Raw genomic sequence first — 21448 nt, 5'->3', positions numbered from 1 at the left:
TGAAGGCTCAGATTACACACACAGAAGGATTTGTTTTTAGGCCTATAGTAGGTTTACATAAAAAGTAGAATATTTTCAGTCAAGGTTATCTACAAATCTGCTTAATTTGTTTTATCTTACTGATTATTATAGTTGGATTTTAACCCATATCTGAGAGAGCATACAATATATATAATTCACAGTAGCTTGAGTATGGATGTACACAGGATACTAATGTGTATCTTTCAGAAATAATATAACTTCAAAAGAACAGTAAAGATGAAGTTTGCAATAGAACATAACACTCAATGCACTAATTGCTTATGTAATATTTAATTTACAGGTACCTTTCAGCAAACGGCAAGATGATTTCTGGATAGGATCATTAAAACTACATACAACATTCTTTGCATTTTTCTGTTTTACCAGTACCAGCTGTGCCAGTATTATTGATGTGAACACTGTGGGCTGGCATCCTTCACATACACAGGTCATGCTGTCTCAGACTGCCTTGTGGTTGGTAACTGGCCACTTCCAGCACATGCAGAGGATGTGCAGTTACCATTCAGCTCCTGCACTAAAAGGGTGCATTCACACGGTGTAACGTGCCGTATGATGTGGCACGTGTACGCCGCGTGACCCTTTGCGTGCCGTACACGCTCTCATTCATTTCAATGGAAGCGGGGATCGTATGCGCCGCGCTAGTTTGCGGCCGTGAATAAATGCATACGATCCCCGCTCCCATTGAAATGACTGGGAGTGTGTACGGCACGCAAAGGGTCACGCGGCGTACACGTGCCACAACACGCGGCACGTTACACCGTGTGAATGCACCCAAAGGGAGGCAGGAAGAGCCTGGGGAATCAGTCACATACATAATTCATATGACTGCAGGCATCTTCCATCCTATGGATACTGTGGATGCCAACCTGCAATGTTTACATCGCCAATACCAGGGTAGCTGGGAGTGGTCACTGCCAGAGAGTAAAATACAAACAGAGTTATATTTCTATCACTAAAACATTACTATTTATAGCCTATATGGAAAATCGGGTATAACGTGTCCAAACCCATTAAACAACATAGATATACAATTTTCATTTTTATCAGAACAAACTAGAATGGGCCAGTGCCAGACATGAATAGAGACTGCAGCCCTCTCCGTACACTTAGCAGCTCCTCTTCTTGCTGGAAAAAAAACACGACAGAAAACAAGAATTATAATTAGTTCAGGTTATAAAATTAGTAATCCCATAAATCATTTTATATCACCAGTTGTTTTAGTGTGATTTGCAATATTTTTAGTATAAAATATACCCTATTCATAATTTTTTGCACCTTGGTGCTGGCTACTAATTTATGATGCAGGCGGTGGTCTCTGAGCTAAATCAGTTTCCTTCTCCTCCTTGCAGCTGACTATATGGTCTCTAGACCACCATTGTATGGAGGAAGATTTTGAGGCGAAATCTGCTGTCAAAATCTGTCTCATTGCCCCCGTGTGAACTAGCCCTAAGGCTTCATTCACATGGAGGAATTTAGTGCTGAAATTGGTGTGGTATTTTTCTGCACTTAAAAAAAAAGGGCATTTTTTGGCACAACACGTTTTTTTGGCGTGTTTTTTGGCAAATTCCGTGACGCGGATTTTACGCATCCCATTGACTGTGTTGGTTTTTGCAGGCGGAATCCGCATGAAGGAAGCTTTTTTTCCGCTAGCGGAAAAAAAACTAGCAGAACCCATAGAACTCTATGCGGAGGCTTTTTTTCCATGCTGATTCTGACACGGATTCCGCGTCAGAATCACCGCCAATTTCCTCCGTGTGAATGGACCCTAAAGCTGAAATTTTCTGCCTGACAAATTCTGCATCAAATTCCCCCACATTAGCCTAAGGCCAGGCCCCCATGTTGCAAGAGTGCCCTGATTTGGCCGTGGCGCTAATTCCATCCACACATCACAGAAGAATATCCACACAGGAAGTGCTGCGATTTCAAAAATTGTTGCGTTTTTGTATAGCACAGCATGTCAATTATATTTATGGAAATGCTGTCATTTTCAGTATATGTATAATAGGGAAAGAAAGTTGCAGAGGAAAACTCTGCGGAAAAAACTTGTGAAAAGATCTATGGAAAAAAAAATTGCACTTTTGGGCTGCGGCTTGCTACGTGGGGCCTTAGCGTAAAAAAGTAATGCAAAGCTAGACTAATTACACCTTGGCCTTTCAGCCACATTGATCAGGGATGGTAATTTTGTAGATTCCCAACAATTTAACCTAAAATAACCATATGCAAGTTCTAAATACTATAAAACAGTAGCCTCCAACCTATAGCCCCTTGGATTTCAATGTAGTGTTCAACAACGATAAACAATATGTGGAGACAGAGTCATTGAGAAGTTGCATCATTATTGGATAAATCACCTCCAGTGGGTACTATGTCAGCTAATGTGCTTGAGATTATGTTGTGTCTTGTTATGTCAGACATTTTAATGCTGAGGCCCCGCATTGTGGAGAGACAGCTTTTTTTGTTGCAGATTTTGCTGCAGTCAGAAGTGGATTGCAAACTAATGGAAAAAGTAACAGAAGCATTTAGACACTTCTATCCTGACTTTGACACAAAAAAAACCCTACAAAATCTACAAGAAAGACCAATGAGTTTCCGTAACATGGGGCCTTAGGCTGGGGCCCCAAGGGCAGGAAACGCCGTGGTAAAAATCGTGGCATTTTTACAGTACTTGCAACTGGATGAATTCATGCGAATTCCATGCCCACTTTGCGGAAATAATCGCAGCGCGGACACGCTGCAATTTCCAAAACTGTTGCGGTTTTGAAAATCGCAGCATGTCAATTATATCTACAGAAATGCCAACGGCATTCCTGTAGATATAATGGTAAGAGAAAGTCCGCAGAGGAAAACTCCATGAACTTTCTCTTCAAAGCACTGCGGGAAGAACTACAATGCGTTCACGCCGCGATTATTCCCGCAGCGCTTTAGTGCGTCGGTTCCGGCCCATGGGGCCTTAGCCTTAGGGTAAGTTCACACAGGGTTTTTTGGACCAGAACCTGAGGTGGAGGCTGCCTCAGGTTCCGGTCCAAAAAATGGGTAGCCGCGCACTCCGCTACAGATTAGGCACAATGAATGAGCATCTCGCTTCTTGATATCAATGGGAGCTGTCTTTTTGGTCAGGATTTTGAGGTGGACATGGCCTCAAAATCCTGACCAAAAAAACTCTGTCTGAACTTACCCATGCCTAACAGGCCACAATATATATCTTTCTTCTATAACTTATTAATGCTTAACTAGTTACCTATAAGTACTTATTTTTTTTAAGTTAACATAATGGATGATCCCTGAGTTGAAAATGTGAGCCCCGCTGAGCTGTCAAATTTTGTATCATACTCTGCAGTCTACAGTATATATACAGTATATGTAATCCAGGTTTTCTATATACGAAATATGATGATGGATAATAACAGCGGTAGTAACCCAGCTCTCCACTTATGTTGAATGCAGAATTATACAGAGCTTTGAAAATGCAGATTACGTAATCTAAAGCTTTACAGAAATAACATGCGGTATCTGAACATATATATGCAAATCCACTCACATGGATTGCCAAGCCAACTATGAGTTAAATGTATACCTGTTAATCATTTGGTCCAGATGGTTGGACTAGAGAGTGTTTCAGGGGCATCTACTAGTGCAATACAAATTTTCACTTTAATATAGCAAGATAAAAGTTTCCTGATGCCTCCTACAGGTAATACACGCATACAACACCCACAGGATATTGTGAATTAGTGGAAAGACTGATATGGGGGTGGTTTACATAATAATTCATATTTCTAGGATTACAATGCAATCTTTTTGCAATGACATTGTACTGACAAGCTGACAATGATGGGAGAAATGGCAGTTGTTTCCTCAATATGAGCTGTAATAAAGTGTTGTGGAAGAGACAAATATTCACTGTCATTGAAATTACCATCTCTTTGAGAAGTCGTTCCTGAACAGCCTTCATATTTTCCTTCATAGAATGCATCTGTAGAAATAAGGAAATAGAAACATCTTTCACAGTAAAAAAAAAAAATGGGATGAAAAAAATCAAAAGAAAACAAACATAAAAGGGGTTGTGCAGTCTTCTAAAACTGATGGCCTATTACGGGGAAACATAGATTGGTGAGGTCCAACTCTTTGCACCCCAGCTGATCAGGTGTATGAAGAGGATCTGGTGCTTATGCAAGTGCTGCAGACTTTTCAATGTTTATATTTGGTACAGGCAGGTTCATACCTGTAAATGCCATAGTTCTGTGAAAAATTTGCCACAAATATTAAAATGGACTACTACGCTTGCACAAGTGCTCCAACCTCTTTATACAGCTGATCAGCGTGGGTGCTGAGAGTTGTACCCCCACTGATTGAACAGTGATAGGCTACCCTAAAGATAGGTAATCAACTTTAAAAGTCTGGATAGCCTTTTTATACTAAGCCCAAACAGTGCAAATATACTGTAGATTTTCCATAGGAAAATCATGCAGTGTGTTCTCCTGCAAGTTGCCACAGTAGAAATGGGTGTTCTTTATTGCAACTAACTTGTAGATTTCTCTGTGGGCTTTGAAGACACTATATGGTGACACACAGAATGGGAATAAGTATTTGTTTAAACCTGAAGGGAAAGAATATAGAAAAATAGTATCCAATTCATGGATTCAGAACAAATGCTATATGTTATAAAAAAAAAAAAAAAAAGCCTGTCAAACAATTTATTTTGCTATGAGGTGCCCCAGGTTTTCTAGAGATTTGTCATATCACAGACAGTCCATTTTAGGATAAGACCCCATGTCGCATAAGCAGTGTTTTTGCCTGCTACGGAAAAAAAACACTGCATTTTTCAGTACTAGCAAAGCAAATGAGATTTCATTAATCTTATCCACACACTGCGAAAAAGAAGAGCTGTGAAAAAGTTGCTTTTTCAAAAACGTGTGTGTGTGTGTGTAAAAATATATGTGAAATAAAATGGATTTTTGTGCTCACCGTAAAATCCTTTTCTCATTCTATTTACTGGGGGACACAGCACTATGAGTATAGACCAGGTGACTAGGAGGCTATCACTAGGAATAGTAAAAGATGTGAGATCCACTTCTGGGCTATATCCTCTCACAGACACCGTGTTATGCTTGGTTCACACATCAGTATGCCATCCTTCCGTTTGAATTTAGTTTGAGACTAAAAAACGGACTGATGCACATACTGATTGCATACTGACACCTTTTTATGCTGATAGAAAACGCTGTCCATCCCCTAGAGGACAGATAAGGGATTAAAAGTAGCAATTGTAAACAGAGTAGAGATAAGGACATATAATAAATCTGCTATCAGCATAAAAAGGTGTCAGTATACAATCAGTATGTGCATCAGTCTGTTTTTAGTCTCAAACTGAATTCAAACGGACGGATGGAATACTGATGTGTGAACCAAGCCTTAACTAGTTTGTACCGCAGCAATAGGAGAGATACACTAAAACAAAAAAAAGTACACTGAATCAACATGTCCTGAACCCAAAAAAGAAACAAAACAGCCCGGGCAGGAACAACAAGAAAAGCAAAGGCGGGATATATGTCCTCCAGTGAATACATCAAGAAAAAGATTTTACGGTACAAATCTTCATTTTTCGGGGGCCACACAGTGGCTCAATGGTTAGCATTGCAGCCTTGCATCGCTGGAGTCCTGGTGCTCAAATCCCGCCAAGGGCAAAAAACTATCTGCAAGGAGTTTGTATGTTCTCCCCGTGTTTGTATGGATTTCCATCCCATATTCCAAAGACATACTGATAGGGAAAAAATGTACATTGTGAGCTCTATGTAGGGCTCACAATCTACATTAAAAAAAAAAATCTCCATTTTTCTCACTAATTTCACTGAGGGATACAGCACCATGGGATGTCCTTAAAGCAGTCCCAAAGGCTGGAAATAACACGGCCATGCAAGAAACCTACAGTTCCATTCTGTTGCATCGACAGCGGACACAGAGTGGAACTGGTAAAAACTGGTGAAAGTGTGGACAGAAGCCCACGTGGCAGCTTTGTAGACCTTGGTGATGAAAGCTTGATACTAAACAGCTCAGGGCTCGTTCACATCTGTGCCCGGGGTCTCCGCTTTCAGGTTTCCGTTTCCTGCCCGAAACTGGGCAGGAAACGAAACCTGCCAGCATTTTTCAAACCCATTTGTTTGAAAAGTGTCCGGCCGTGAGCGTTTTGAGCTCTCCGCGGCGAAACCGTTTTTTTTTTTTAACCGGACACAGAGTCAGACATGCAGGACTTTGCGTCCAGTTGAAAAAAAATGGTTTCGCCGCGGAGAGCTCAAAACGCTCACCGGCGCGCTCGGCTGGACCCGGTCTGACAGGTTTCCATCTTCTACTTGCAGAAGACGGAAACCTCAGAACAGAGACCGGACGCTGTGAGAAGCCAGCGTCAGAAGACTCCAACAGCTCTTGTGGAGTGAGCCATCACACGGTGGCGCCATATCCTTGAGCTAATAGGCCTCCTTGATTGCAGACAAAATCCATCGAGAGATGGAAGCCTTGAAAGCAGGCAGGCCATTGGGAAGGCCCTCAGGGAGAACGAAGAAGGGGTGCGCATGATGGAAGGGGTCAGTGTGAGATAAATAGACCCATGACTACATCCAGACATTAAAGGCAACACTCATGTGGATGCTTGGGGTCCAGACAGAAAGACAGTAAGACAATGTCCTTGTTGATGTGGAAGGAAGAAACTTTAGCCAGAAAAGGAGGTGGAGGACAAAAAAGCCTTATCGAGAACAAAAAAGGGGGCTTCTGGGACAAGGCAGCCAATTCTGAAACTCTGCAGATGGAGGTAATGGCCACCAGGCATGAAGCCTTCCAGGACAGAAGGGGAAGAAAGATATCACGCAAAGGCTCAAAAGGGAGAGCCTGGAGCACCTCAAGAACGAAATTAAAATCCCATGGTTCTATGGGATGCACCGAGAAAAAAGTAAAACAACAGCACCAAGCGCTAATAGTTTGATATCGTAGCAGATAAGGGCACAATACCAAGAAACGGTAGAATGCTCACCTAAAATGGTTGTGATGTTAGCTCACAACCACTACGTAGTCATGTAAGTCAGGAGCTTCCAACTCCACACTGGGTCAACACCAGCCTTGGAAGAAGCTGGTGTCGGCGTCTGGAACATCCTCAAGAGCCCTGCTGCTCTTGAGGATGTTCCAGACGCCGACACCAGCTTCTTCCAAGGCTGGTGTTGACCCAGTGTGGAGTTGGAAGCTCCTGACTTACATGACTACGTAGTGGTTGTGAGCTAACACCGCCCTTTTTCTTTTTTTGCATGTTTGTAACACTGTATATATATGTCTGGGAATATATGTCATGATGTATTTTGTACACACTTCAGAAAGGGCATTCCGCCCAAAACGTGTTGTGTGATAAAGAGTTCTTCATTGGACAAGCGCACCTCCTGCCTTCTTTTTGCTGTTCTTGTGGACGGTTCTATGGGAGAACGGTAGCGAGGAGCACAGTATGCCACTCCCTGCAGAATGGTCTTTGCCTGAGGCTGGAAGGCCGGGTCTTCTGAAAAAGAATGGAAAGGGCAGAAACCTTGATCCAGGAGAAAAGGAGAGTGGATGAAAATCATAACTTTCACACCAGCGGACATATGCCTTCCATGTTTTCGGGCCTGGAGCATGGTCTGGGTAACAGGCTCTGAAAACCCACAACCCCTCAGAACCGCGTCTTTCTCGAGAAAAGAGAAGGGAACAGGTGCAGAAGTCCGATGAGAGAGCATTGGCGTCAATGGCTTGAGGGTCCTTGGACCTGGCCACGTAGCAGGTGAGCTTGTGGTTTAGGTGAGGAGTGAACAGATCGACGTCAGGTGTGCCCCACCTGGAGAAAGATCTTATTTTGACTACACCACTCGCTTGGGTTGAGCTTTTCTCAGCTAGAATGTGATGCTCCGCCCAAAGAAGAGAGCAGGAGGCTTCTTGCAAGGCCGCATGGCTCCTGGTGCCCTTCTGATGGTTGAAGTAGGCGACCAAGGTGGAGTTGTTAGACTGCACTCTGATTGGACGCCCATGGAGGTGAAAAGTCCAATGAAAAAGGGCTAAGAAGATAGCCTTCAGTTCCAGCAGGTTGATCTGGAGGGAGATCTTGGCATCAGACCACAGGCTCTAAGCGTCAATGTACTGAAGACAGCTCCCCAGCAGGAAAGACTGGTATTGGTGGAGATCACCTGCCAATGGAGGGGAAGAAAGGACTTCCCCCAAGAGATTCCTTTGGAGAAGAGCCAACCCGGGGATGCAGGAGAATCAGACAGTCGAGTGTGGAGGGAGACTTTTCCTAGTGGGCCAGAATCACCACATCAGAGGAGGCAAGTGTAATTGAGCTAAACGGATGGACTTAAAGATTGAACTATCGTACGTAGGACCCCATGCAGAACAGAAGAGAGCTCCTTTAAAGGTGGGGCACACCAGACCGAAGGGCTAGGACCTTGGACTCCATGAGGAGGATCTTACCCTGGTGCGTGTGGAAGATAATGCGCAGGAATTTCAAGTTCTGAGAAGGCTCGACTTAGCAATTTTCCTAGTTCCTGAGCCAGCCAAACCCGTATAGGAAGTCTAAGGTGATCCTCAAGCCGGTCAAGTTGTTCATCTTAGAGGAAGCTTTCACCAGGAGGTCACCTAAGTATGGGATCACAGCAACTCCTCCGGAACGGAGGATGGCTGGGAGAGACACCATCACCTTGGTAATTACTGAGGGGGTGAAGGCTAGCATGAAGGGGAGAGCAACAAGATGAATGACACAAATCCACCACAAAGTGAAGAAAATGTTGATGGCACAGCTCAAGTGAGGGAAGAAGGCAAGTGGATGGAAAAAATCTTCCATTTGAAAGGAAGAACTCAATGGAATAGCCAGCTGACAGCAGCTCGAGTACTCAATCTTCGTTGACACTGGCAAGCAGTCTCCCCTCCCGAGAAGTCCTAAGAAGACCTTCATGCATAGGAAGGCTTGGAGGAGGAAGACCTGGAGGACTTGGTGCAGGACTGCCAGGCAGTCCTGAGCTTGTTGGAGGGCTTCTTGGAGTGTAAGTCCAGAAAAGACTGTCCTCTGGAGCGAGAGGTTGAGCCACAAAAGGAGCAAAAATATTAAGAATGGTTGGAAGAGATTGGACAGCGCTTAGGACGTCTCAGAGGGAGGAGAAAGCTTTTACTCAGTGTAGTTTCAGAGATAAGCCCTTGCCATTTAGTCAGACCTGTTTGTTCTGAGAGAGGGGAAGGAACAAGACTGCCTTCCTGGAGGCAGCTGAAGTGTTCCAAACAATACAGTGGATTGCCACAGCGGCTGCCTTGGCAGAACAGCGAACTGCTTCCAGCGAAGCATCACACAGGTACTTGTTCAGGATCTCAGAGATGAGAAGCAGGTTGTCCTGGAAGCAGGTATCACTGGAGCTGTTTGTCCCAGAAAATGCAGGCCTTGCTGACCCAAGAAGGAGCAAAAGGAAGGCCACAGGGAGGAGTCATCTGCTACGAAGGCCGCCATAGTGAAAAAGTCCATCCTCTTGTCCGAGAGATCGCTGAGAGTGGCGGCGTCCCCTAAAAGCAGAATAGTAACTTTGGAGAGTCTAGCTACTGCGGGGTCCACAAGGCGAGCCTCTGACCACTTGGCGACACACTGGTCTGGGAAGGGTAAAAAAAATATCAACAGATGGACCGGGTGAATCCATTTTTCCTCCTTCAAGAAATGGTCTAATGCACCATGGTTGGCAAAGACCAGAGGAAGGCAGCATCTGTGGAGCAAGAAGATGTACTATTGAGAAGCATTATCTGGGTCCTCTGAGACCTGTAGGGTACCTCTGACTGCACGGACGAGCTCTTGCGTAGCAGCGAATATAGATGTACCTAGCTAATTCAGCAATTATACAGGTATCCAGCTCACCCTAATTCCACGTGTAATGAAGTTCCTGGGCTGCACGGATGCGGATATGTAGGTTGTTCTATTCGCAATGTTAAGACACGAGTATTGGAACACATTTATGACAGCAGTAAAAACAAATATGTCAGGTGTGTCCCGTCACTTTTCAGAGATACATGGGGGAAATACCTTATCTTTGGTGTATTATGCGATTGAACAAGTAGGAAAGCCGATTAGAGGAGGAAATTGGCGAAAAAAACTTTTAATCCGAGAGGCGCATTGGATTATGGTGCTTAATACACGATACCCTCACGGATTAAACATTCGCCCTGACGTATCGTATATCTATTAAAATTTGAGGCTATGTTTGACCAGTATAATATCATTTGGAAAATGTTTTGAGGTTAAAACTTACCTTTGTAGGATGAGTGTAGATCTTAAGTAGACACTTTTGAAGTCAGCATATGAGGTTCATAGTACTGTATAGGATTTTAAATTGTCCGATCATGTGACAGGAGGTGTGGCATAATGTGTGTCACGTAATCGGACAACATAGCAACAAACCTCCGGTGTCAGGAAGTTGATGCATATTCAGACTGGCAGGGTTCCTAAAGGTAGGCATTTTTTGTGCAAATAGCCCTTGGTAATATGACAAAGAAAGTGATAAGTGTTTATATAGGTGCAACTGGAATTAATATAGAGCAGTGTTTTGGCAAAGATCGGCAGTTTAAAGATTAAAAGTTGTGAATTTAATAGTATGGTCAAACGTGACAGGTTGAATATAAATGAGGTGTTTATAGATTATGATTATGAATATAATTATGGATAATTAAATATTTGAATGTGGCAAATATGAGTAAAAACATAACGGACAAGGTGACTCGGTTTATATGGATTTTGTATATATATTGTTGAAGGTTATTTATTATTTATATATGTAGATGTGCAAACATACTTACCATGTGGGTTAAAAGTTTTTATGGGTGTGGGGTGTTTTTAATTAGTGTTTAAAAGCCTCAGGCTGGTTAAAATTCAGTATGCCATGACGAAGGGATGAGGAAGATCCCGAAACGCGTAGCTGTGTTTCTCCATTCGTGTATGTTTTGCCATCTAATCGGAATGCTGTAAACTTTCAAATGGAAAAATAAAAGTTATATTTTACTTACCTGGTGACGCTGGATCCTTCTACTACTATACATCGTACCTAGCTAATGCTCCTAGTCGGAGTCAGAGATGTTCCCGGGAGAAAGAGATTGAAGACTGTGCAGGGGAAGACAGGGTTCTGGGGGTGCCCAGAGGAAGGGGAGGAGGACAGTGATCTGTAGGATGATTTCCTGGTCCTTTTGCGAGGATGGTTCCTGGAGCTGGAACGAAGAGGGTGCCCAGGGAGGGGCCTAAAAGCTGCTGACTGATCTGCAAAGGCAGCCATTCCAAAGTTTCCACCACAGAATGGTTAAATCTGGCACGGTTTCCTATCCATGGGGAAATCCGCAGCAGAGGGTCTTGAACTGTCTTAGGCGAAAGACAGAGAGAGCATATGGGTTCAGGCTTGTCGCATGTAACTTTTTTTCAGAAACTGCATGTATAAAATTTGGCAGCACCAGGGAGGCCAAGGGGCGGTTTGGCTCTTCATAGGAGGACATGGCAGAGGCGGCCAAAGGAAAATAGGGATAACCCAGGGGGGGTTAACCTACCAGACCACCAGAAAGGATGTCTGATCACTGACTGTTGCAGAAAGGCTACAGAGAGGGATCTCCAGGTGCTGTGTCTGTCAAGAAGGCTGAAAAAATCCTGTGAGGAGAGCAGCAGGAGCTTACAGGAGCTGTTAAGAAACAGGAAGAGGAAAAAAACAAACAAAATGTTTTCTGGGGAGAACCAAGGCCCTTCCCTGGAGTTTCCCTCATTCAGGGAACAGAGAGAGGAAAGGAGACATTCCCAGGCCTGGCCCCTGGCCAATAGAAAGGGCAGGCTTAGTTTTGGCCTACTCCCCAACCAAGTCTGGCGATTAAAGTAGAAGCTGCTGCCAGCGGCGGTGGCTCCAGAAGGCCCAATAATGGCCCGTCCCCTGAACGATTGCAGATTGGATGAGAGGTAAAGAAAGGCCAGGAGCACCAATAGAAAGTGGGGATCATACTCTAAAATGGAGATCCCCATCCATAGCAGGATGCCGAAGCAAGGCCCCAGGAAGGAGGGTAGAAGCTGTAGATTTGGGAACCCTGGCAGTGGAGTCACTGGCAATGCGGTCCCTGATGCGGCGAATGAAGACTGGGTGACCGGCAAGGCACTTTTGTAGAGTGCTGCGCTCCCGCAAGTGGGAACGACTAGTGTGGTGCACACACTGAGGACACCACCTGCACCTGAAGAAAAAACAAACAAAAAAAAACCCAACGATGTAAGACAGAAAGACCTGATTCAGGTCGTGTTTGCTTCCTGCGGACACTAGGCTAAAACTGGTTAGCATATTGTTTGTGGAAAGGGTATAGCATAGAGACAGAGGTGACATCTACCCTCCTAGTAGCCATGGTGTTGTGCCCCCCATTAAAATAAGCCAGAAACGCAAAATGTTAATTTAATGTGCAGAAATGCAAGTATTTCCTTATATATTTGAGGAAGAAAAAAAAGCACAGAAAGAAACACAGCAAAAACTTACCGTATTTTTCGGACTATAAGACGCACTTTTTTCCCCCAAAATTTCGGAGGAAAATGAGGGTGCGTCTTATAGTCTGAATGTGGGGCGGATTTACAGCATGGCCGCGCTACTGCCACCGCTGGTTTTCTTCAGCGGCAGGAGCGTGGCAATCTGCAGGCCCCGGCAGCTAAGACAGTCCCCGGCATCTGCTGTAATAGACCGGCGGAAGCCGGGGAGTGTCTTAGCTGCCGGGGCCTGCAGATTGTCACGCTCCTGCCGCTGAAGAAAACCAGCGGTGGCATGCTGTAAATCCGCTCCTCCTCCGCAGGTCCTGGCAGTTAGTTAGCCCCGGGGCCGGTCCCCACCGGCCCCATACCTTTAGTGATGCAGGCCGGCTCCTGCACGGCGAGGCCGCAGGAGCCGACCTGTTCCGATGACAGCTGGGAGCCTAATGAAGGCTCCCAGGCCTGTCATAGCTATATATTACTATCGCGGCTGGTCTATGACACTCCGCGATAGTAATGTATAGAATCTCCCATAGACGGCAATACACTTGTATTGCCGTCTATGGGACTTGCAATCAAATTATTGCAGGTTCAAGCCCCCTAGGCGGGGGATAATAAAATAGTAAAAAAAAAAACCAAAACAAAACAAAAAACACTTAAAAAAAATTATAATAAAAAATAAAATAAATAAAAGTTCACCTCCTTTCCCTAGAATACATATAATACATAGAATACATATCCCTGTGTCTGAAAATGCCCGATCTACTAATATTTTTATGTACAGTGAAAGTCAAATTCAAAAGTGCTAAACCGCCGGGTTTTTCTCTCTGTTTTGCCTCTGAATTAAATAAAAAGTGATCTAAGCAATAAACATTTCCCAAAATGGTATAACTAAAAAGTACACCTGGCCCCACAAAAAAACGCCCTATACATCCCCGTACAGCTGCAGGGTCACCTGTCAATGTGGCCTTGCAGCTGTTCCAAAACTACAACTCCCATACATTAAATATTTTACCATTTTTTGCCTGAAATTTTTTTTCCCTATTTTTCTCCTCTAAAACCTGGGTGCGTCTTATAGTCCGAAAAATACGGTAATTAGGCTTAGGCCCTACATTGAAACGCAGAATTTTCTTGTTGCAGATTTTGCTGCATTTTTTTTTAGCCAAAGCCAAGAATGGCTAAAAAAGCATGGGAAATATCTAGGAAACTCTTAGGTTATGTTCATACGGAGGAATCTGCAACGGATTTGGGAGTGGATACCGCCCCCAAATACATGGTGGATTCCACCCGGAATCTGCCTACCATTGCTTTCAATAGGAGGCGGAGATTGTAGCAGGATGCTAAAGACTCAGTGTCCTGCACGATCTTGCCGTGGATTTCGTGGTTCAGGAGTGCCTGCCAATTTGGCTTATTCATCCAGTCGTAATCATCAAAGGAAAGCTGAGGCAGATTGCTGATGTGGGGGCACTGTCAATCCTGCAGCCGAATACGGTAGCGGAAAATTAATTTCTCTTCATCTTCCAGTGTGAATCTAGCCTTATACTTCTACCTTCTACTCAATCTAAGTCTACCTTTGGCTCAAAAAAACACAGCAAAATTTGCACCAAAAAAAAAGCTGTGTTTCTCCAACATAGGGCCTCAGCCTTAAAAACACAAACATTTTTTTTTTAAAAGATGCATCTCGCTATATGCAACATTAGCCTTGGATTGAAATCGGCAAGGCGATCAGCAAGACTCTCTCTTGTGAAACAGCTGATTTTGGCTGGTTGTAGCTGGCCAAGCATTTTCTTGCAGTGCCAGCTGCAAATGAAGCAGTAATGTTGTACTACAACACAACCATTTCAATGTGGACAGCACAAGTTCTCCAGAGTAGGAGTATTTCATGTGTGACAACCCCTTATTTCACCTACTTCAGAGTTAAAAATCTTTTCATCGTATTCCGTGGTATGAGAAACATTTACTTCAAAGGAAGCCTTCAGGCTATTAATCCTAAAATTTGATGTAGAAAAAAAAAAATTGACAGTTTACAAACCATAAACTAAGCACATACAGGTATAACAAATATTTAAAAAGTAGATATTGCCAATAACTAAGTATGGCCTTGAAAAAGAATAGGTCAAAGATTTAATTTATGAGAAACTAGCATTGATCTGATGTTAGGCAAGGTTCACACCTGTGTCTGCTCTCTGTTGGAGGATTCTGTTCCCCATTCCGCTTGAAAGATTTTTGGGTGGAAATCCGGTGGACCCCATTATAGTCTATGGGGCCCACAGGTTTCCATGGGTAACCACTTTTTTAAGTGGATTAGGTTTCTATTTGGGGGAAGTCCCCAAGTGGACCCTCGACCAGAAACCCAAACACAGGTGTGAACCTAGCGTCAATCTGTTTTCCCTTAGTCCCAACAGCAGCACAATAGTGGGGTATTTCTGCTCCTGTGTGCAGGTGGAAAAGAAACAAATTTTTACTAAGATTACCTATAAATAGTTAAATTAATAAGACCCTCCTCCTCAATATAAAGAAAAAAAAAGTAGCAAAGGTAAATTTAAACATATGGAAGGAGCCTTGTCCTGCTGTTGAGACTAAGGGAGAATAGATCATAATTAATTCTTCCTTTCCATCCCACCACGTTTACTCCGTGTGAACGAGCCCTTAGCCTAAATCTTTTCTCTCTAATGTAGAATAATGGTGGTATTTTAGCAAGAAGAAACCCTAAGGGTCAGTTCACACGTGAAAACCGCCTAGCTTATTTGTGCGAGGTAAAAAACCTCGAGGAGTTTTTTTGACGCTGTTTTTTGCATTCCATGCGGTTTTTGACGAGGTTTTTGACGTGGTTTTCGCTAGCGGTTTTCGCTAGGGTTTTTTTTTTCCTATATGTGCTATAGAAACTGCAGGCGAAAACCGCGCGTTTTTTTGCAAAAAACCGCGCGGTTTTGTGTGTAAAAAACCGCGCGGTTTTTTACCGCGCGGTTTTCGCCTCCCATTCACTTCTATGCAATTCTTCAGGCGTTTTCCGCCTGAAGAAAGGTCATGTTGCTTCTTCAGGCGGAAAACGCTAGGAGGAAAAAAAAAGCTAGTGGTCTACATAGACCACCATGTTAAAGGAGAGGTTTTTGAAGCGAATTCCGCTGTCAAAAACCTCCCCTTTGCCCACGTGTGAACTAGCCCTAAGGTTCCTCTTGAAGGACAAAATTAAGTACGATACGACCAAAATAGTGGCCTGCACACCTGAGTATTCAGTATATAAAAGTTTACAAAGACCTGATGTGAACTTCAAGAAGCAATGGAACTTATTTGTTCCAAAGGGACAGAGTTCTTTTCTGCCCAAGATGTTGAAACAGATTTGGTGGAATGTGCCTTAACAAATTCAGGAGGTTCCAAATCCTGAGATGAAACTCCAAAATATCTGGAATAGAAGGATTGGATTCTTTAATCCCTTTCCTTGACGGCCAAGAAATGAAGATGGAACGTACCCTGGCATAGCTTCTATTAGTAGATTCTGTTCTACAGAGATTGTCCAGGACAGCTCCAGAACGTCCTCTAGATTGTACTGGGGACTGAGCTTCAGGCTGTCAGACTGAAGGATTTCAGATCTTGTCAGAGCCAAGAGCCCTGAGACAAAAGGTTCTGAATTGGGGAAAGCCTCCAGTATGTCCCGCGACTTATCTGTGTGAGTTCGGAAAATCAAGCTTTCTTCAGCCAGAATGATATGATGGCATAATCGGCCAGATTGGTATGATTACTAAAGCCTGGTCCTGTCTCATTTTCATTAATACCTTTGGAATCATGGAAACTGGAGGGAATATATACGCCAGGCTGAACCTCCAATGGGATGACAGGGCATCCACAGCCAAGTGACTGTCCTCCTGATAAGGGAGCAAAACCTCTCTACCTTGGCATTCAGTCTGGTCACCATCAGATCTACTTCTGGACAACCCCATTTCTGGGTGATCCACTGAAAGACTAGCTGTTGGAGGAAACAGATGGTGATAGTTATATGTTGCTGTAGGCCTGCTCTGGAGGAGGCATTCATCAGCAAATTGTCCAGGTAAGGGACAATGGAGATCCCCTAGACGCTGCAGCTATTGAAGCAACCAACTTATTGAAGACATAGCGAGCTGGTGCTATTCCAAATGGAAGGATGGTGAACTGTTGGTATCTTAAACAACCTTCTATGATCTTCACAATCCTTAGATATTTCCTGTGAGAATGGTCTTTTTAATTTAAATATTGATAGGTAACTTAGTAGAAATTTCATTTTGCCCTAACAGCACAGAGGGGCAAAAATACCCCACTATTGTGCTGCTGGTGGGATGTAAGGGAATGCTCCATTTGCCATGTTTAAAAAAAAACCCAAAATAGTATGTAAAAAAATAAATGGAAAAATCATGCCTCCTTTATTTCAAAAACACAAAAGTCAACAGAATGTATGTGGTACTGAAGTCCTATTTACTTTCACAGGACAATATTGATCTCATGTGTGGCAACACTGTCTTTCTAATCCTTCAATCAAGAAGCTCAATTAAGAACATTTTGAAACAAACATGAAATTGGGGGGGACATCTTTGCAGCTAGGACCAGCTGTAGAATGTACTCTAGTTCAAATATCTTTGATGACCCATTTATTTTTTGTTTATCCGCACACCAATAAGCCTAACTATGTACAGTTAACAGGAAGTTTGGAAAGTGCAGTGGGGAGTTTGCTATTACATGCCCCTCAATGGACTGCTAATAATAAATGCCAGGACAGGCTGACAAAGCGGGGTTGGGTGCTGACTTACCTTCTATGCTCATTCTTGTGATAGAGATTCAAGACTTGGGTCTGCTGGCTCCAGAAACTCTGAAAGCACAAATAAAAGACAAGTAGCTGCTGATAATAATCAGAGGTCTCACATTATTTCTCCTCTAAGTGCACTGACAAAGGTAGATGAGGGCGATGAAAGTGACAGGAGATGGATTTGTTTTGTATTTCATAACTACTGAGTTGTGAACATGTTTATCTGTAATCTTAGATTCCCTATAGTAAGCGTAGAGTGAAAATTAATACTCTTAACATTCATGGATGGAGAAGTGTATGTCAACTATACTTACTGCAAATTCTTTTTCCATCTGCTTTAAGGCTTGGGAATCTTTTTCAAAACTCTCAATCTCATCCAGGACTGTCTCATGGAATTTTTCCAGATGCATTATTCTACATTAGAGAGAAAAGAGTTAGGCTAAGGCCACACGTTAAAAAACCGTTGGTGCATTTTTTATTTTTGCCTTAGCATTTTAGTAGTTACCGTATTTTTCGGACTATAAGACGCATTTTTTTCCCCCAAAATTTTGGGGGAAAAGAAGGGTGCGTCTTATAGTCTGAATGTGGTGCCTGGCTGTAATAGAGAGGCGGAAGCTGGAAAGGGATAGACGCCGGGGCCTGAGACATCGCTGCGCTCCTCTGCCCTGCATGAAGCCAGCAGCGGCGATGCTATTCCGCTCCTCCGTCCCCCCGCCGCTGGCTTCAGGCAGGGCAGAGGAGCGATGTCTCAGGCCCCGGCACCTGTGCTGGCGTCTATCCCTCCCCGGCATCCGCCTCTCTAGTACAGCGGATGCCGGGTCAGTATCGGTGGCCCCTTCTCCCCCGGGGCCGGTCCCCACCGGCCCGGACCTCTGAAGTTGCAGGCCGGCTCCTGCGCGGCGATATCGCAGGAGCCGACCTGTTCGGGTGACAGCCGGGAGCCTAATGAGGCTCCCAGGCCTGTCACGGCTATATTAGTATTGCGGCTGGTCTCTATGACCAGCCGTAATACTAATAGACAGAATGTCCCATAGACGGCAATACACTTGTATTGCCGTCTATGGGACTTGCAATCAAGTGACCGCAGGTTCAAGCCCCCGGGGGGGAATAAAATAGTAAAAAAAAAAAAAAAAAGCTTTAAAAATATATAATAAAAATATGACATAAATAAAAGTTCTAAATCACCTCCTGTTTTTTTTTTTTCAACACAAGGTGATCTAAGAAATAGACATTCCCCAAAATGGTATAACTAAAAAGTACATCTGGCCCCGCAAAAAAAAACACTCTATACATCCCCGTACAGCTGCAGGGTCACCTGTCAATGTGGCCTTGCAGCTGTTGCAAAACTACAACTCCCATATATTAAATATTTTACCAGTTTTTGCTTCAAATTTTTTTTCCCTATTTTCCTCCTCTAAAACCTATAGTCTTATAGTCTTATAGTCCAGTGTGTCTTATAGTCCGAAAAATATGGTAAAATTAATGTTCTGTGTTTTTCAAAAGCATATGTGTTTTACACAAATATGTGGATGAGATTAAATAAAATTTCACTTACCATAAGGCTAAGGCCCCACATAGCGGGCCACAGCCAAAAAGCACTGCGGGACAAAACACAGTTAGGACTAGTTCACACGGAGAAAAATGGTCAGGATTCAGCCGCGGACATCTGCCTCGCGACACCGCCCTCCGGACAAGGCCCATTCATTTGGGCCAAATCCGGAGCGGAAAGCCGTGAGTTGTGGCTAGCCGCGGCAGAAGTATTTTGGTCTGGATTCTGACGTGGCTTCCCACATCAAAATCCGGACCATTTTACTCCGTGTGAACCAACCATTAGGATCCATTCACACGGAGGAAAATGGCGCTTTATTTGGCACTGAATTTTCAGCGCTGAAAGAAAAAGCCTCCCATTGATTTCAATGGGTTCTGCTAGCTTTTTCTGCAGTAGCGGAATTTCCCACGCTGAAAAAAAAAAAGCCTCCCATTGATTTTAATGGGGAGCGCGCGTATGCCGGCACCCATTCAAGTCAGTGGGATCTGTTTTTTATGCCACTCCCTCTGAATGAGTTTACGTTCAGAATGAGCGAGCGTAAACTCCGTGTGAAGGCTCCATTAGTGATTATTAACTCCTTAGAAAACGACAGAGAAAAAGTATCCAGGCCAGACCTGCATTCTCGGACTTGGACATCTACTGAGTTCAAGTGCTTTTGAGCTGACTTGAGTGACTGCTTTGTGAAGTAATCCATTTTTCTTGATCGATTCTAAAACAATTGTAAAACAATATTTTTTTTATAAAATGAGTAAAAATAACCTTCTTTACACAAGTGAAAAGTTATACATTTTTCTAACGTACTTTCTTTACCAATTCTTCTTGCTGTTATTGAATAAAAGCCTTTCTTGTTTGCTTCCGGAGGACGACAATTGGCCCTAGTCATGTGATGATTGCACAGGTAACTGGTTTGCTAGAGAGTGTTCACACTACCATTGGTGACCGTCAACAGTGTCCGTAGCTATAGTCCGTTACAAGATTTTAGCAACGGACACTAGCTGAACCATCAGTAATCCGTTAAAATTTCCGGTCATTTTAATGGGATTTTATCTTTTGCCTGTTAGTGTCTGTTTACAACCAATCTGTCAGAAGTCCGTTTTTTTTCCAGCGGACAAAAAAATCCTACATGCATACATGCAGGACTTTTGTATTTGTTTGAAAAAACGGATTCTTGACGGACGGCAAGTGTCTGTTACTTTTTTAACATTGAAGTCTATGGGCAACAGACTTATAACGGACAGTAACTGATAGCCTTTGCATTATTTTGTGTCCGTTTTTTTCTGCACATGCTCAAAAAGCAGAAACAAAACAAACGGACGCTAATTGATACTAACTGATGCTAGTGTGTCCGTTTTTTTAAAAAATTGATCTATTAAATGAATCAGTTAAAAAACCGGACACATTAACATCAGTTAGTGTCCATTAATGTCTGTTATGATAGGTGTCAGTTTGATTTTTTTTTTTTTAACGGACACCTTTATATCGGAATTCAACAGTAGTGTGACTCCTGCCTTATAAGGCATAAACAGCACTGATAACTGTACTGCAACCGAAACAAGTTGAGCACCTGTGTGATCATCACATCACAAACTACAGTATATAGTCTGTCTCACTGGTGAATATAATATAATAGAAATTACAGTCATACAAAGCTAGAAGCATAAAAGCAAACAAAGCAGGTAGGAGATGCAGCAAATGTATCACTGTGGTACATGATATGATATAGTGTGATAGATTTGAAATATTTTTTTGGCAGATTACACTCTTTTCTGCAGAGAGAACAAAGGATAGACTACCATATTTACCTAAGGCTGGCTTCACAATGGCATACTCAGTCTGTGAAATATGCATGGGATGTTGGCAGTATTTCTGTCTCACTGTGGGATGTCCCGTACTGAAAACATGATTACAGAATGGCACAGTCATCCCATGGGAGGCAGGGACTGCTAGTATCATAGCTGACGAATGATGCTTGCAATCCAGGAGATACAGCTGACATTTTTGTCTATATTTCATGCCATGCCTGTGTATGGGTGTACTCACACTGTGCTATTGGTTGCATGCAATACAATAAAGGACAATTTCTTTCAAAACATCAGGTTCTCCATCTCTCATAACATATTAATCGGTACTCTAATGGTATGTTCAGATGGAGTTTTTTGCAAGAAGAAAGAATCTGCTTACAGAATTAGGAAATGTTTTTTGACACAGTTTTTTACATGATGCGTTTTTTGTTGAAGTTTTTTACGCGTTTTTAGTCACCTTTTTTTGGCTCCAGCATAGTGTATGGACGTAGAAACTTCTGTTATTTAAAAAAAGCTAGTGGTTTTTGAAGCATTTTTTTTTTTTTTGCAAAAACTGCGGGAAAAAAAAGTTGCATTTTTTCCGCCTCCCATTGACTTCAATGGGTTTTCCCAGGCGGAATCCGCCTGAAGATAGGTCATGTCGCTTTTTTCGCCTAGCTGAAAAAAACCGCTAGAGGAAAAAAACTGTTAGTGACTCCCACTGAAATGAATGCAAACTGTTTTTTCAGGCAGATTTTGAGGCGAATTCCGTGTCAAAATATGTCTGCAAAAAACTCAGT

The 21448-nt window shown here is 43.1% G+C and overlaps 1 protein-coding gene across 1 annotated transcript in view; it reads right to left on the bottom strand.

The window, feature by feature from the left end:
• Positions 1–958: 958 nt before the first annotated feature.
• Positions 959–21448, bottom strand: part of SYCP2 (synaptonemal complex protein 2) — a 139972-nt gene continuing 119482 nt past the window's right edge. Inside the window, exons 39-44 of the mRNA XM_075279062.1 lie at positions 19482–19576; positions 17633–17732; positions 17323–17381; positions 14455–14533; positions 3959–4015; positions 959–1167 (exon numbers count right to left, since the gene is read on the bottom strand). Of these exons, the coding sequence (XP_075135163.1) occupies positions 1096–1167; positions 3959–4015; positions 14455–14533; positions 17323–17381; positions 17633–17732; positions 19482–19576 (462 nt within the window). The 3' untranslated portion in view covers positions 959–1095. The remainder of the gene's footprint in view (positions 1168–3958; positions 4016–14454; positions 14534–17322; positions 17382–17632; positions 17733–19481; positions 19577–21448) is intronic.

This window comes from Leptodactylus fuscus, chromosome 6 (assembly GCF_031893055.1).
Source record: "Leptodactylus fuscus isolate aLepFus1 chromosome 6, aLepFus1.hap2, whole genome shotgun sequence".
NCBI lineage: Eukaryota > Metazoa > Chordata > Amphibia > Anura > Leptodactylidae > Leptodactylus > Leptodactylus fuscus.
The sequence above is the reverse complement of the archived record's forward strand: the minus strand, read 5'-3'. Positions and strand labels throughout refer to the sequence as shown.